The following is a 17,633-nucleotide window of genomic DNA, read 5'->3' as shown; positions in this document are numbered from 1 at the left end:
CATCATCAATAAACACCAGTGACCCAGTTCAGTTGGCAGCCATGCATGACCATGCCATTATACTGTTTGACAGATGATGTGGTAGGCTTCGGATCTTGAGTTGTCCCTTTCTTTCTCCATACTTTTCTCTTCCCATCATTCTGGTACGAGTTGATCTCGGTTTCATCTGTCTAAAAAACTTATTCCAGAACTGGAGTCTAATCTAGCCTTCCTGTTCCTCAGTGTTATCAGTGGTTTTCATCTGAAGGTAAACCCTCTGTATTTACATTCATGAAGGCATCTCTTGATTGTAGACTTTGACAATAATATGGCTACCTTCTCCAGAGTGCTCTTGACCTGGCTAGATGTTGTGAAGGGGTTTTTCTTCACCATTAAAGAATTCTGCAATCATCCACTTTAGTTGTCTTCCGTGGTCTCTCATGCCTTTTTGTGTTGCTGAGCTCACCAGAGCATTCCTTCTTTTTAAGAATGTACCATACTGTTAATTTGGACAATCCTAAAGTTTTAGCTATCTCTCTTATAGGTTTATTTTCAGCCTAATGATGGACTCCTTCACTTGCACGGACACTTCTTTGAACCTCATGTTGAGTTCCACTGAACAGCTACCAAATGCAAATTCTGTGCTTTGAATCGACTCCAGACCTTTTATCTACTTAATTTGTCATGGAATGACAAAAGAACAGGCCACTTCTGGCCATGAAACTGCTTGTTAGTCACAGGTCCATTTACTTTTTAGCCTCTTAAAATGGAGGGACTCTATGAAAAATGGCTGTCATTTCTGAAAGCTTAATGCAATACCTTTGTTAAAGCCCATAAATAAAAACTGAAAGTCTGCACTTCCATCACATCTTGATTGCTTAACTTCATATGCTTTGTGGTGGTATACAGAGAGAAAATTACAAAAATTGCATCAATAAATTGCATCAACCTAACTGTATATACAGTATAGATAGATTGATGGAGGTCCCGCTGCAACCCAGGGGGGCTGCCATCTAGTTATCTGGGGCAGATACTGCCCTAAATGTATTTTCTCCCCCTGTCCTTCCATTAGACAAGTGTCCTGGCCAACACACCGTTTATTTACAATATTTACAAGTTTGTAGTGCATCAACCCCAGTGCCTCTTGCACCGATTCCCCCAAAGTCCAGGGCCCACAGTCTCTGTGCCTTCTCTTCCTGGCCGCCTCCAGTCCTCTCCCCAGCTCTGTCTCCCTACCTCCCGACATCCACCCATGACTGGAGGGAGGCGGCCCCTCTTATAGGAACCCGGATGAGTTCCAGCTGCTTCCCGGCATTTATAATTGGCCACACCTCTGTGTGGCAGAAGTGCCGGCTGCGCACCCGGAAGCTGTCCGGGTGTCCCTGTCGTCTTCCCCCCGGCACTTCCTGGTGTGGCGGAAGTGCCGGGCTCCCGGGATAAATAGGCACTTGGGCGCCGCCTGGCGGTGGCCACGGGTCCCTACAGGGCTGGGCTTCCAAGCCCCCTACCCGAGGCCTCCTGCATAACCAGGACGGACGCCCCATCTTGGTCTGGAGGAGGCAGAAGCCCTCCTCTTGTCCTCCTGGGCGTCCCTGCCCTGAATAGTGGGGTAGCCAACGGGCCCGACACAGCATGAATATAACAACCAGGGTGATTTGACGTTCAGCGCTAATGCCTCTCTCACCCTCCAGGAAAATGGAAGATTAGAAGAATTACCTTACGAAACTCCGTTCAAAATCCATTCAAGAAACAGTCCTCTTTTGGGTGGTGAAGATATGACTCCATTAGATGACTTCACTTCTGGCTCACTCCAGATGACATCACTTCTGCCTTTACCCCATTTCATCACCTCTGGCTCACAATTTCAATCTCATTGTCAATTATCCTTGTCATTTCCTGTCCGTCACATATAAAAATCCCCTGTACTATTCAAACAGTGTCTCATGGAAGTCTGTATTATTATACAAGACTATTCTCCACAAGACCCTCAGTATACGGGTCTGTGTCCCAAACCTTTATGTGTCTCTCTTGTGTTTTCTCTGTCTTCACAATATATGCAGTATACACTAAGTTATTTTATAGTTTATACAAGATTACACAAAAACTTTTAGTTTGCAACTTGTCCCGTGGTTAGTGCAGACAGATGTGCCTCCAGTTTTGAACAAACCAGTTTTTAGATTTCGCCCTGAGTAACAACCAGACCCTGGTGTGTTGAACCATTAAAATGTCATTTTCTTAGCCATTTAATCAGGTAAACCAGTTGGAGGCTGGAGCTCATCCCAGCTAGCATGGAGTGCAAGGCAGGAAACAAACCATGGAGTGGGTGATAGTCTGTCACAGAGCAAGCACACACACCAAGCACATAACAGAGGTAATTTAGTGTTGCTAATGGGTGTCTTTGGATACTGGGAGGAAACCCATGAAGGATATGCATACTTCACACAGGGAGACCCGGGATATGAACTCTGATCTCCTTACTGCATCACAGCAGTGCTACAGCACTCCATGAGGAAACACGTGCAGAGATGGAGAGAACATGCAGACTCCATGCAGAGACCTGGGATGCGAACCTTGGCCTTATTACTGTGAGGCAGCAGCACTACAACTGAGCCACCATGATGCCCTATTTAAACGTATCTGAATTTAAGTTTTAATGCATGTGTGAAGAGGGATTGCAGATTGTGGAGTTGGTCTTGGCTGGAGGGGGCAGTTCCCTCAAAGTATGGGGTCCCGAGTGGCAATTCACTACCCACACATGTAATTAAGTCCATGAATAAAAACCTTTGTGCAGGGAGAGACAGAGACTAGAATTGATTGCTGTGGGGGTCTTTTGGTTCAGCATTTTAGTAATGATGCCACACTGCCCACCTTCGCAGCATTAATAATGTTCTGTTGTTTGTGCTGGGTGTCTCACTGTGACTACAGCCATTGCAAAGGGTTTACTTTCTTGTGTTTGTCAACCATTCAATGTGCATTTGATTATCTCACCACTGCTGTTTTATGAGACCAGCTTGTTCCAAAATAATTTGTCAGGCAATAAAACGAGAAATTATTATTTAAAAGTTGCCAGTGGCAAACACTATTTAGCACTACCAGGATGTGCTTCAGAAAGCAGTTATGACTATTATACTGCCGATGGGATAAAACAGCAAATGGACAAAATGAAGGCGGAACATTACATCCATTCAATTTGATTGTATGGAGAAAAACAGTTAAAATATGAAAAATAAATGTAGCTGCATTGATATGTTTGGACTTTGAGAAAAACGTTATTTAGAGGTGAATGAATATTGCTGTAAATGTACTCAGCAATGAATCAGAGTCCCTTCCAGAATTTCTTTTGCCTTGCAAACTCCTAGACTGTGAATGGACCTCAGCTCTCTCCAGCCCTGTAAATGATAAAGCTGTCTCTAAAATAAATTAATGGAATCTTTAATATGGAAAAAGGAACAGTTGACAATGGCCGGAATTAGGGACAAATGAAACTTAAATGTTATTTATATGTCCATCTCCACTATCATTACAAGCCTTGCCTTGCAATTAGGGGAAGACATTTATAGCAATTGGATAATAAAATACAATAACTATCCACCCATCTTGAAAGCAGTGCGCTTAGAATCCAGAGAATGCAATCAAACGTCTCTCCTGTTTTACCCATCATGTTGTCTGCCTGTGGAAATATAAAACCCGACTTGACAACTTTATATGGAGCCATGCTTTGAAAAGCAGAACTCTGCTGGATTGCACCTGTCTAGGCTGCCGGAGGTCTGCTTTTTCTTACCTGATTTTATCTTCTACTAATTTAAAAAGTGTTCATCCAAAAATTACGCCTGTCTCTCACTGCTCTAATCCATCTATTTATAGATGTAAAAGGCAGCAACTCTTTACTGCCCTGTGCCTGATTGGTAGGTAGCTAATAATACAATTTATCTCATTCTTGCTCATTTTAGAGACCTGTAAAGTAATTAAAATTTCTGAGGTGAGAAAATATCTGCAAACCCAAAAATGAAAATAGGTAACAATTTCCCAGATTAGAGGAGATCAATCAGTCCATCAGGCTTTCAAAGACTGCCAGTTTTCAGGTTGTTCCAACAAATTATTCAGATACCTCACTTCAAAAACACGTCAGGTGATTATTCTAAATTTTCATGATCCTTTGGGTGTGGAAGTGATTCCTGGATTTCAGCTGGAGTTCACGTCCCCATAATGTCATCAGTGTCCTAGGACACGATTCACAGTTCCTATGAATGAACCTATTGCATATATTTTGGCAAAGCTTTTGAGAATTTTAAAGACCATATAGAATTTAATCAAATGTTACTAATCAATAAATGATAATTTTTACAATTTAATATATAAGGATATACTTAAACTGCGGTGGGTTGGCACCCTGCCCAGGATTGGTTCCTGCCTTGTGCCCTGTGTTGGCTGGGATTGGCTCCAGCAGACCCCCGTGACCCTGTATTCGGATTCAGCGGGTTAGAAACTGGATGGATGGATGGATGGATATACTTAAATGACTGTCCCGGGATTTGTTCCTGCCTTGAGCCCTGTGTTGGCTGGGATTGGCTGCAGCAGACCTCCGTGACCCTGTGTTAGGATATAGCGGGTTGGATAATGGATGGATTAATACTTAAATTAAGTTGTATGAATGGATTATAAAAAGTATAAGGAAAAAGACTGAAGGTAACTAAAGGGCTAACTGAACGTGGCTTAAAGCTTGAGCACGTGAGGGTTGCCTCATCTTAGGAAGAACCATCAAATTAATTACTAAGGTTAAAATGAAATAAATGAGTAATGAACACCCACTTACAAAGTGAAAAACAAACTAATGAGAAAGACCAAACAACTCTATTAGAACATTAAACAGCTTTGGAAGTCCCTAAAGTCTTACTGTCTACCACACTACTAGGTAGCTTATTCCAAGTGTCCATCGCTTTTTCTGTAAAGAAAAACTTCCTAATGTTTGAGCGATATTTACCCTTAACAAGTTTCCAACTGTGTCCCCGTGTTCTTGATGAACTCATTTTAAAGTCATAGTCTTGATGCACTGTACTAATTCTCTTATTAATTTTAAACACTTCAATCATGTCACCTTTTAATCTTCTTTTACTTAAACTGTATAGGCTCAACTCTTTTAATCTTTCCTCATAATTCATCCCCTGTAGCCCTTGAATCAGCCTAGTTGCTCTTCTCTGGCCCTTTTCTAGCACTGCTATATCCTTTTTGTAGCCTGGAGACCAAAACTGCACACACTACTCAAGATGAAGCCTCTCCAGTGCATTATAAAGGTTGAGCATAACCTCCTTGGACTTGTACTCCACATATCGTGCTATATAACCTAACATTCTGTTAGCCTTCTTAATGGCTTCTGGACACTGTCAGGAAGTCGACAGCTTAGAGTCCATTACGACTCCTAAATCCTTCTCATAAGGTGTACTCTCAATTTTCCGACCTCCCATTGTGTATTCAAACCTAATATTTTTAATTCCTATGTGTAATACTTTACATTTACTGACAATAAATTTCATCCAAGTCCTTCTGTAATGATATAACAAATTCCACGTTATCTGCTAATCAACCTATCTTGGTATCATCCGCAGACTTAACCAGCTTGTTACTTATATTCCTATCTAAATCATTTATAAATATTAAAAATAGCAGCGGCCCTAGCACTGACCCCTGTGGAACACCACTCTTAACATTGGCCAATTCTGATGGTTCCTTGCACCATCACCCTCTGCTTCCTGTGTCTGAGCCAATTCTGCACCCATGTAAGAATTCCCTGAACTCACACTTCTTTTAACTTGATGCCCAACCTCTCATGTGGCACCTTATCAAATGCTTTCTGAAAGTCAAGATAAATAATATCATAAGCTCCACTTTGATCATATCCTTCTGTAGCCTCCTCATAGAATTCTAGCATGTTAGTAAAACACGACCTCCCTCATCTGGACCCATGCTGAATGTTCAGAATAACTCCTGTTCTTGCCATGTGTTCCTCAATCTTATCCTTAATAATTCCTTCCATTAATTTTCCTGTGATGCAGCGTTTCTCAACCTTTAAGTATTTGTGACCCGAGTTTTCATAACAGTTTTAATCGCGCACCCCTAACATATACATAGATACATATTTTATTATACCAACTTAACTTTTATCAACATTTATCTAACTCTATATTTATTTTTCTAGTATTAGAATGTAGTTTAAGTTAATTTGGTTTGGTTTCAACAGATGTTTTTTTCATTTCTTTTTTTCACATCTTTGTGCCCCCCAAGGGGGGCCTGCCCCACAGGTTGAGAACCACTGCTGTGATGGCCTATAGTCACTTGAATCTGCTCTGTCACCCTTTTTATATAATGGGATGATATTTGCCATTTTCCAGTCCTTTTGAATCTCCCCAGTGCTCAGTGACTTCCTAAAAATATGTGTCAAGGGTTTATATCTGTACTTACTGACCTCCTTAAGAACTCGAGGATAAATATTATCTGGTCCTGGTGATTTGTTTGATTTCAGCCTATTTAATCTGAGCAGCACTTCTCTCTCTACAATTTCCAAATCCCACAGTACCTCCTTAGTAGTCCCTGTTACTGCTGGGAGGTTATCCACTTGCTCACTTGTAAACACCTCAGAAAAATGTAAGTTTAGAGCATCTGCTATTGCACTGCCTGGATCTTTTACTTCCCCTTTACTATTTGTGATGCACTTGGCCTCCTACTTGACTGTTCTTTTACTACTAAAATATTGAAAGAATCTCTTAGGGTCTTCTTTTGCCTTATCTGTTAAATTCCTCTCTAACTGTCTTTTAGCCTTCCTGCCATGTTCTCATATTATAAAGCAGTGATGAAATCAAATGGAGAACCCTTACGACATACCTATTAACGAAGAGATGTTTAGAATAATGGAAGAATCGATGTGTATATGAAGTTACTGATGGCTGTAGTCGATTGGCTAAGATGATAGAATTCTGCATATTTCATATTTAGAGTCAGACGACATGATAATGGTAAGATAATGGTAACAGAAAAATATAAAAGGGAATGAACTATTTCTTGCTTGCTCACTCCATGGACTGAGACATTTGTGCATATCTATGCGCAAATCAAGAATCATTCTGCATTTTCATCTGGTCTCTGAGAATTATTTATTTGAATATTGAGAAGTTTTTTCCACAGTAACCACAATTTGGACACCACATAGTTATCTTTGTAAAAGACTAAAGAGCTTTAGTTCCCCAGAATCTGATGAATTAGGAGGTGTCCTTTAGCTCTTCACAGGTTCCTTGTAGTTTGGTAACCAACATTGCACACAACACTCAAGATGTGATCTCTCTAGTGTATTATGAAATATTGAGACTAATGGCCATTGATTGATATTCAACAGCTTTTAGAATGTGCTGTATATTTTATTATTATTACCAGACTTTACATTCTGCTTTTCTTGGTGATTATCACGGTGGGAACACACTGACCTGGACTAACCAGACCACCATATCTCTAATATCATCTTTCAGCTCCCCCTGTTGACATCCCAGACTCTCCTAGACCAGTAAAGAGATATAATCCCTTCAGCATATTCTGGCACTTTCCTGAAGTCTTTTTCCCAGTGGGACGTGCTATGTACACCTCCAATAAGAGGCCCCAAGGATATATTTTAACAAAATGCCTAAACCACTTCAAATGGTGCATTGGTTCTCTTGCACTGTCAAACTTCTCAACCTGTCATGGAGTGTGAGCCCAACAATCCTTAACAGGGGCTTATCTCAATCACATGTACTTACGATCTTCTTCTTTCATTCTTTTATTCACCAACCACAGCCCATTACAGAAGCAGATTTACTGGTAAACTGAAGGCTTCGTCCACAACAGTGGAACTTTCATAAAACTGTGCAGCTATACCAAATCGATGGCTAATCTCAAGACCACCTCAATATTGACCTCTGGGTTTTTGAACTATTCCATTTGGAGCCCTTTATATTCCCTTTAATTCTCTTAGTCTATTTCTTTAATAAACTCTTTCTACAGGGGAGTGTGCTACTTTGCATCATGTCACCACAGTGCAAGTGACAGTGATGAACACATAGTAAGAACTTTGTGGTATTTTGCTGTCATAATCTTGGTTTGCCTGCTGTATGCCACATTGCATACTGCCAGCACCAGGGGCTGGGGGTCCAACTGACAGGGAGATGGGAAAACTACGATTACAATTTCTGACATTTGTAGAAACTCATTAACATTTAAAGAACTCTAGATACTGTAAATGACTGCGTATTTCTGCCACAGAGTTCTGTTTCAGCATGTTTTTTTGCTTCATATTGTTCTGTATTTTACTATAACTATACAGCATTGTATATGTAATTAGAGAAGCGTGAGCTTGGCTTAGAGGATGAAGTGTAATTAGTAAGAATAAAGTTAATTGGATTATTTTACCATTACTGCTAAACCTTCAGTTTTTGTCTATTAAACAAGAATCTATGCAGAATTTTTGCTTTATTAATTCAAAATATTTGTAATCATGAGGGGTTCTCATTTAAATCAGAAACGTTTGTGATTACTGAGGTTATGACTATTACTATTAGCAGTATTATCACATTATCATTACTGCAGAGCTCTGCCTCATTAATATAAATGAATGATTAAATGAATAATTAATTTTGAGATCTTTGTGTTTTTTTCAGAATGATAATATAGTTATAAGTTCAATTTAAGAAACTGAGATTCTGCAATTCTGTTCCAACCAGTTGCACAATCAGTGAGTCATTTTACCTTATTATTACCTTTATTTCATTTAATTAGCTGGTCTTTTTTCTCTTCTCTTATTCTGCATTCATAAAAGCAAAGCAGTGTGATTTATCCATTAATACGACATTTAGAAATATTTGTATTTTTTGCTATAAGTTTAAATGTTTGACTCTTTTTTGCTGTTTCTTATTAATCTGCCTTTGTACTGTGTAGCTTGCTTCTTAGTTTATTCTAATAATAACAATTAACAGCAAGCAGAGCAGATAATCAGGAAAAAGACACTGGATACTAAAAAGGCTGCGACTACTTCAGCACAGCTAAGCACAGCTTAACAGTGCAGGCCAACAAAAGTGAGTGTCAGTTTCTACTGTGAAGAGGAGACTCTGTGCTGCAGGTTTGACAGGATGAGCGGCAGTAACAAAGCCATTCCTTAAAGGACAAAATAGAGCCTTGAAATAACAGCAGTGGACCACTGCAGACTGGACAAAGTCTCCTCTTCACAGTACACAGTGAATTTCCCCTTGGGATTAATAAAGTATCTATCTATCTATCTATCTATCCATCTAGAAACTGAGTGTTGCTTTTTTTGTCTACCGTTAAGCTGTGCTTGAAGCTCTTGTGCTGTGAGACGCCTATAATCACGCAGGTTGGTGACCTTCAGAAGCTTGTCTTCTAACTGGGTTGTGGCTTTGGGTCTGCCAGATCTTTTCCTATCAGAGTTTCTTCCAGTTTTCAATTGATTTTAGATTGTGTAAAAGACCACTTTTCCTGCAATTTCTCTAAATGAAAGGCTTCCACTTCTAAGGGTAATAATGGATCTTCTTTTTTATTTTTATTGCCATTATCAGTGGAATTTTGTCCAAGTAATACTTTAAAGGGTATATATAGTAAAACAGTGTGTTCCAACTCTGCTTTAAGACAGACGGAGCATTTTTAAGTAATCAAAAGAAGTTGGGACACCAACACAAATTGTTTGCTTCAACTTGTAAGACTTCTGCAGCAATTAAAGTAAAAGAATACATGTTGGTTGTAACCTATTAATTGTACCCTGAAGAAGGCCCATTTGTAATATTCTAATATTTACTAGTTTCTATTTTTCTTAACCTAAACTTTAAATTTAAACCCCTGGCAATTTATTGTTTACCTTTTCACTATTTTAGGTCATTCATTGCATTTCACCAGATTAAATATGATGAAAAACTGGAACAATTGACTGGTTTGTCATTCCACTGATTGAAAACACCTGACTCGAATTTCACCTTCAAACTAACTGCTAATCCTAGAGGTTCACATACTTTTGCCACTCACAGATATGTAATATTCCTTTATTTTCCTCAATAAATAAATGACCAAGTATAATATTTTTGTCTCATTTGTTTAACTGGTTTCTCTTTATCTACTTTTAGGACTTGAGTGGAAATCTGATGATGTTTTAGGTCATATTTATGCAGAAATATGGAAAATTCTAAACGGTTCACAAACTTTCAAGAATCACTGTGTGTATATATATATATATACTCAGCAAAAAATGAAACGTCCTCTGATTTTCAACTGTTTTTACTTTCAGTAAACTTAATGTGTAAATATATGAACACTAAAAGAGTCAACACCATAAGACATAACTAAAACTAAAAATGTTTCACAATGTGTCCCTGAATGAAGGGAGGCTCAAAATCAAAAGTACCAGTCAGTATCTGGTGTGGCCACCAGCTGCTTGAAGTACCGCAGTGCATCTCCTCCTCTTGGACTGGACCAGATTTGTCAGTTCTTGCTGTGAGATGTTACCCCACTCTTCCACCAAGGCACCTGCAAGTTCCTGGACATTTCTGGGGGGAATGGCCCTAGCCCTCACCCTGCGATCCAACAAGTCCCAGACGTGCTCAATTCCTTCGACGATAAACACGAATACGTCCATCACCCCTGGTGAGACAAAACCGTGACTCATCAGTGAAGAGCACTTTTTGCCACTCCTGTCTGGTCCAGCGAAGGTGGGTTTGTGCCCATAGGCAGCGTTGTTGCTGGTGATGTCTGGTAAGGACCTGCCTTACAACAGGCCTACAAGCCCTCAGTCCAGCCTCTCTCAGCCTATTGCAGACAGTCTGAGCACTGATGGAGGGATTGTGTGTTCCTGGTGTGACTCGAGCAGTTGTTGTGGCCATCCTGTACCTGTCACGCAGGTGTGATATTCGGATGTACCGATCCTGTGCGGGTGTTGTTACACGTGGTCTTTCACTGCGAGGATGATCAGCTGTCCTTCCTGTCTCCCTGTAGCACTGTCTTAGGCGTCTCACAGTGCGGACATGGTAATTTATTGCCCTAGCCACATCAGCAGTCCTCATGCCTCCCTGCAGCATGCCTAATGCACGTTCACGCAGATGAGCAGGGACCCTGGGCACCTTTCTTTGGGTGTTTTTCACAGTCGGTAGACAAGTCTCTTTAGTGTCCTGTGTTTTTTGAACTGTGACCTTAAATGCCTACTTTCTGTAAGCTGTTAAGGTCTTAACGACCATTCCACAGGTGCTTGTTAATTAATTGATTATGGTTAATTGAACATGCATGGAAAACATTGTTTAAACCCTTTACAATGAAGATCTGTAAAGTTATTTGGATTTTTAAAACATTATTGTTGAAATACACAGTCCTGAAAAAGGGACGTTTCTTTTTTTGCTGAGTATATATTTAGCATCTTTAAATAAAGATATAATTAAATATTTAAAATGAGCCAAATAAGTAGATTAAAAGTAAATACTGTAAACATTTCACATATTTATTAGTAGCAGTTTTACTAAAGCACATTTTGTAAGCCTGTTTTCTTCTTTTCCATTGTACCAATAAAAATAAATCTGAGAGTCACTTTAGTGATATTTTTGGATGAGAAGTTTATATTAATAATTCTGTGCTTTTATGTTTTCTCTCCTTTCTATTGTTTTATGATTACACTATGGGCATGTGTGCCTACAAAACCTGACTCTTTACAGTTTAATTATGCCTGAGAGGGTACTATATTTTAAAGCCAATATTGTCATCTTGAGCATTTGTCTTAATGGGTCTGGCATTGGTTGCAGCGAAGGTAGGCTGCTGATTTGAAAATATCCTAATCTCTTGAGCAAAGGAGGCCTCTAAACTCCTTCTGTAGCCTTGTAGCGCACTGCTGATTAGACCATTTGGATGCTCTAATAGGTCTACCCGCCTTTTCCCAAGTAATAGACTTCTTATTCAGTGACAGCAATTTATGAGTTGATATTAAATCAGGTAGGAAGGCACAATCGGGTCATAAGTGTGTGCATTTCAGATGGAGAATGAGGAGGATTAACGGTTTATGTGATTTTCAGTGTGGTATGGTAGCTGACGCCAGACAGGTAAATTTTTGTACAACTCTGTTCACGTTAGTGTATCTGATACATTAACCTTAAAGGATTCCACAAGAATTCAGCCCTGCAGTGAGAGACAAAAATGTTAAAGAATGGGCCGACTAATAAATGGGATACAGTCCATCAGATAACAGTGGAGTGTGGAGTATAAAAGTGGGACTTAAATAGGAGCAACATGTTGAGATTTGTCACATATAAGGTAAGGTAAGCACCAGTCAGATTTGAAAACCTGTCAGTGAAAAGTGCAAATATCTGATTGCAGTAAGCTAAGAAACACAAACACCAGAAGTGTGAAAAAATATCAGCCTGTGCACTGGTGAAACTACAGGACCTGCATGGTGTCTGTGATGCCCGGGTTGCCCACAGCTGGAATTTCCTCTTTGAACCTGAGTCATTGATGGTCATAAAGCAAGATGGATTAGGGTGAATGAGGACCCATAACAGCAAGAGTAGGTGCAAAATGTGCATTGGGCTTTCATTCCACCAAATTGTGTCCAAACAATAAATAAAGTGCGGGGTAGTCCTCAATAAATAAAATAATCCATCTTCCAGAGGGGCTTAAAGTGGAGAAAGACAACCAAATTGTGATTGCATTCACTACACTGTTGGCACGCAGACTCATTCTGATAAACTGGAAGAACCCAAACTCTCCTCTTTTAAGTTAGTGGGAAACCGATGTATTATACTATGTGAAATTGGAAAAAATCAAATACTCAGTTAGAGGATCCGTGCAGACATTTTTCAAAACATGGCAGGATCTGATCAGTAATACTTTAAAATAAGTTCATGAAGCACAGAGAATTTATTAATTTAGGTATGTTTACAAGCCTTAAATTTTACGCCGTTTGGCTTGCTGTCTCTCTCAGGGGTGACGATCGATCTGTTCTTAACTCAATTTTTCTTTTTGTAAAAACTTGATTGCTTTGTATGGATTGCAATAAAATTAATAAAGGAAAAAAAAACAGTTGTCATGGAGGTTAAAATCCTAGTTAATAAAAAATCCTAAAGCAGGTTGAAATCAAGTTTTAAACCACAGTCAGGATTAGTCCACAAAAGAATCATGAGCCTCAGTAGCCACCTATATCTACATGTTTTCTGCGCGCCCTTAAGGTTTGCTCAGTAGCAAGAGACCAGCAAACGTGGGAGGCCTTCACTGGCTTTTATCCACACCACCATCCCTTGGCGTCCATAGGGACCCCGTAAGTCCTGCTCCCTTATCCCAGTGCCATTCCTCAGTGTACATGGGACCTCTCAGAGTGGTTGTCAGTTCCTGTTCCACTTTGGTGCTCAGCGAGAGTGACCCTATCCAGGAGCACCACTGCTCCACTTGGGGCTTTTTCTGCAACTGGCATGCCTCCTCTCTACTATACCAGCTCTGTCTTGATCCTGCATTCCCCTGCAGACTTGTCATCTTTAACTTAATTCTACTTCTGTCCTTTTTTACCATTTCAACTTTCTTTGGGTCTGTTTCTTTCTCTTTTTTGTGCTCCCTTATCTAACATACTCAGGTTCCTTTTATCCTATTGTAGGTGTAGGTGCCTTGATTACAGGACCACTGTTCAATTTGATCTGTGTGGATTGTTTAGTTTTCATATGTCAAAGTGTACTCTGCTATGTGCCATGTGTTTTGTGGGTGGTTATCTAAGAAGTGTGGACACTTGCCAATTCTGCAGGGAACTGCCCTTAGCCCTATAAAGGCTGAAAACAGCCCACAGTCCCTTGTGGTTCATTGAATGCAATTGTGGTGTTAGTTGTGAGTTCTTCAATGTATATTTTTTATGATCATTCTATGATTTACTAGTTTTTTGACTGTATGTTCTGCTTTTGATTTGTTTGCTGGATTTGTAATTGGGACTTGTTTGCCTTGGATTTCTTTTGCTTATTCAGGCATTCATTGTAGTGTTTTTTGTGCTCTTGGAGCTTCACTGTTTAACAGAGCTTTCTTGAAAATAAATCTTTTACTGGTAATGATTTTTTTTTGCATTTGTTGTGTGATTAGCCAGGGTTTCCCCCTCATTGTCACTGTTTTCCACCCATTCAGTCATTGTTCAGGACATTAAGCTTTCTGGACTCTCCAGGTCATAACAATAAAAGCGTTTGTAGGTACTGTATGTGTGTAAGTGGGCCTTGTGATGGACTTTCACACGGCCTTGTACTTAGAGCTGCTCAGTTAGGCTTCAGCCTCAACAGCATCCTGAATTGGATTAAGAGGGCTTAAGAATTCTAATATTGCACTGAAAGAATTATGAATGTGGCTTATATAAAAATTCAAGACACTAAATGTTCATTCACATTCAATTTTTATCCTCACTTTTCTAAGCTTCGCTCCAATTCCCTATTAAATTGCACTGGATTAAACTGGTTAAGATGGGTTAGTAGGGGTGCTTGGATGTGACAAAGCACATCTACCATTTGTTTGATTTTAAATGTTGCTTTAAATTGAAAGATTATAACATTTGTTAACACTCCTTTAAAGCCGTTTAACCGTATGGTACTCACTCATTAACTTGGAAGACCCAAACTTTTTCTTGTTTGGCTGCCTCTCTTAGATGAATCTCTCGCATATTCACTGAAAAACCTAAAAATAAAACCAGTCACTACAGTACAAGTATAAAATTACATGCTAATTACATGCTAATAGTATAGATTTAAAAAGTTTAAAGAAAGTGGTCTTTAAATTACAATGCAAAATATTACAGGCAATTATATTTGTAAATAACTATTGTAATTGTTAAGATTTTTACATAAATGTACAATAGTGATATTCAAGCAAAGTTACCAGTTACACTCAAATCTTATGTTATTAGAGGATTGTTTGTGACTAACGGTTGGTTTGTGGTGTACAGTACATACAAGATGAAAGAAGTTGGTGGCTATGATTTGTCGCATCTGTCATTAGATTTACAATTAAAAACCTTCCTGTTTGAGATAAATAATCAAGGCAGTAAGGGAGGGAGTTCATTTTATTGAACATTACAGCAGACACCCTAAGACACTTCTCCAGCCCCCCTAAGTGTCTGGGCATTTATTGGCACTATTCAGTTTAGTTTTTATTCAAAACAACATGAACATTTGTAAATGTATTCCTTTACATTTTATAGTTCATGTATCAGTTGCATTATTAAAGTCATGGCCTTGGACTTGTTGTCAGATACATGTATGCAAAGCAGCGTCATGTAAAGTCACAACATTTTATACATTTGTCTGCCATGTATTTTCTCACTACAAATTTTGTTTTTTCCAGATTAGTTGTTTTTCTGCAAAACTAAAGATTTTCAATAAAATACACAAAAAAAAATTTGTTTAGGATGAGATTGTGGATGTTCTGAGACCTTGAATTATGGTTTGCCCTGTGGTTTTGATATTTTGATTACAATAAATTATCTTGCTTTAATTTTCATCCTAATAAATAACTACAGTGAAGTATTCACATTGAGGACTCTTTATTGTGTTGTAAATATAATTTTAAATAGATTATTTTGCCATTTTTGCCCATCAACCTACATTAAAATACTCCTAACGAAAAAGTGAAAACATGTTTTCAGATTTATTTGCAAATTAATTGAAAATCTGAAGAAGTCTTTCATTCATATAAGGGTTCAGACCCCTAATTCAGTACCTTGTAGAAGCTTCACACAGCTGGAGTTGGGCAGCCCATCCCACTTTTCCTGGCAGATCCTCTTAAGCTCTACTAATTTAGGTGGGATGTGTCTGTAAATGGCCATTTTCATGTCTTTACACACATGTTATATGGGGTTTAAGTGTGGGCTTTAACTGGGCCACTCAAGGGCAGTCAGAAAATTGTCCTGAAGCCATTTCCATGTTACCTTGGCTGCATGCTTTGGGCCATTGCCATGCTGAAGGGTGAACAGTCACCATAGTCTGAGGTCACATGCAAGTCTTTTTAAATGATATTTCTGTATTTGACTGTATTCATTCTACACTCAGTTGTCACCAGTCTCCCTGTCCCTGGCATGGAGAAGTGCCCCATAGCATGATGCTGCCACCCCTATGCTTGACCAGAAAGATAATATTACACAGATGATGAGCAGTGCTTGGTATTTGCCATTGCTTGGAGTTGTGCTCATAAAGTTTAATTTTTATCTCATCAGGCCAGAGATAGATAGATAGATAGATAGATAGATAGATAGATAGATAGATAGATAGATAGATAGATAGATAGATAGATAGATAGATAGATAGATAGATAGATAGATAGATAGATAGATAAATAGACGGTTCACTGATAAGGTGCTGCTGAAATGGTTGTCCTTCCATTAGGTTCTTCCATATCAGCAGAGGACATCTGAAGCTGTCTTAGAGTGACCATTGGGTTCTTGGTAACCTCCAAGAACAAAATCCTTCTTGCCCTGTTACTCAGTTTGGCAAAACAGGCTACTCTAGGAAGAACCTAATGGTACCAAACTTCTTCCATTTTACAATTACTGAGGCTGCTCTGCTCCTAGAAACACTCAAAGCTTTAGAAATGGTTGAACAATCTTGCCCTGATCACTGCCTCACCACACTATGATCCCGGAGAGATTTGAAGAGACTTCCTTGGACTTCATGGCTTAGTTTTTTTTTGACCTGCAGTTTGAATTGTGGGGCCTTACATCCACAAAGGTGTGTGCCTTTCAAGACAGTGTCCCATTAATTCAATTGACTATGGATGGACTCCAATCGGGTTCTAGACACATCTCAAAGAAGAATTAAAGCCAGCAGGATGCACTTGACCACAATTTGGAGTGCCACAGCAAAGGGACTGAATACTTACATGAATGAGAGATTTCAGCTTTTGATTTATAATAAATTTGCAAACATTTCCATAAAACTATTTTCACTTTTTCATTACTGGTTATTAAGTGAAATTTAATGAGTAAAAATGGTAAATTTATATAATTTAAAATTAAATAAAGAGTGCACAATGTGAAGGGGTCTGACTATTTTCTGAATCCACTGTAATGATACATTCTCCAGCATTTTTTCTACTCAAGAATAAAATAACATTGAACTCTAAAGTTGATCAATTAATGGAATCATCAATTAGATCAAAACATTGAGCACTTCTTAGATTTCTGGTCATGAATGAAAACAGCACACTTGACGAAACTGATAAGGCCAGCATTTTTTTACGTCTAAATCAGCCTCCTTGTTTCATTGGCAATAAACTTTTCATAATTCAAGAAAATCGTCCACTTCACCGCTCCTTTGGCTGGCTTTTGGTAACATTAGCAGCTTCTTCATGTCATTCCAAAATTTGTTTTCCATACGATATTGATAAGAATGGCAAAACATGTTCAGCATGTTGAAAATGTGCAGGCTGGTATCATTCACTGCAAAACCTTAGGCTGGAGTTATACTTCATGCGACACGACCCCTGCTCCAGTAGACGCACCTGCTACTCAGGCATTATACTGTTTACACATGCGCGTGTACGTTACGTAAATCTGGAAGAATCCACCAGGTGGCAGTGCGAGATATTATCACAGTGAGAACGGGTTCGGCTTCACTGTGTTGTGAATTGCCTGGAACAACCATTAA

At 39.1% G+C, this 17,633-nt stretch overlaps 1 protein-coding gene across 1 annotated transcript in view; it reads right to left on the bottom strand.

Moving 5' to 3' along the window:
* The window catches only part of LOC120529864 (lipoxygenase homology domain-containing protein 1-like), a 419,576-nt gene that overhangs the window by 40,522 nt on the left and 361,421 nt on the right, over nt 1-17,633 (bottom strand). Inside the window, exon 55 of the mRNA XM_039754083.1 lies at nt 14,592-14,670. Within this exon, the coding sequence (XP_039610017.1) occupies nt 14,592-14,670 (79 nt within the window). The remainder of the gene's footprint in view (nt 1-14,591; nt 14,671-17,633) is intronic.

The sequence above is a fragment of the Polypterus senegalus genome, chromosome 5 (genome assembly GCF_016835505.1).
Source record: "Polypterus senegalus isolate Bchr_013 chromosome 5, ASM1683550v1, whole genome shotgun sequence".
In the NCBI taxonomy this organism is placed as follows: domain Eukaryota; kingdom Metazoa; phylum Chordata; class Cladistia; order Polypteriformes; family Polypteridae; genus Polypterus; species Polypterus senegalus.
This window is presented reverse-complemented; position numbering and strand designations above follow the sequence as displayed.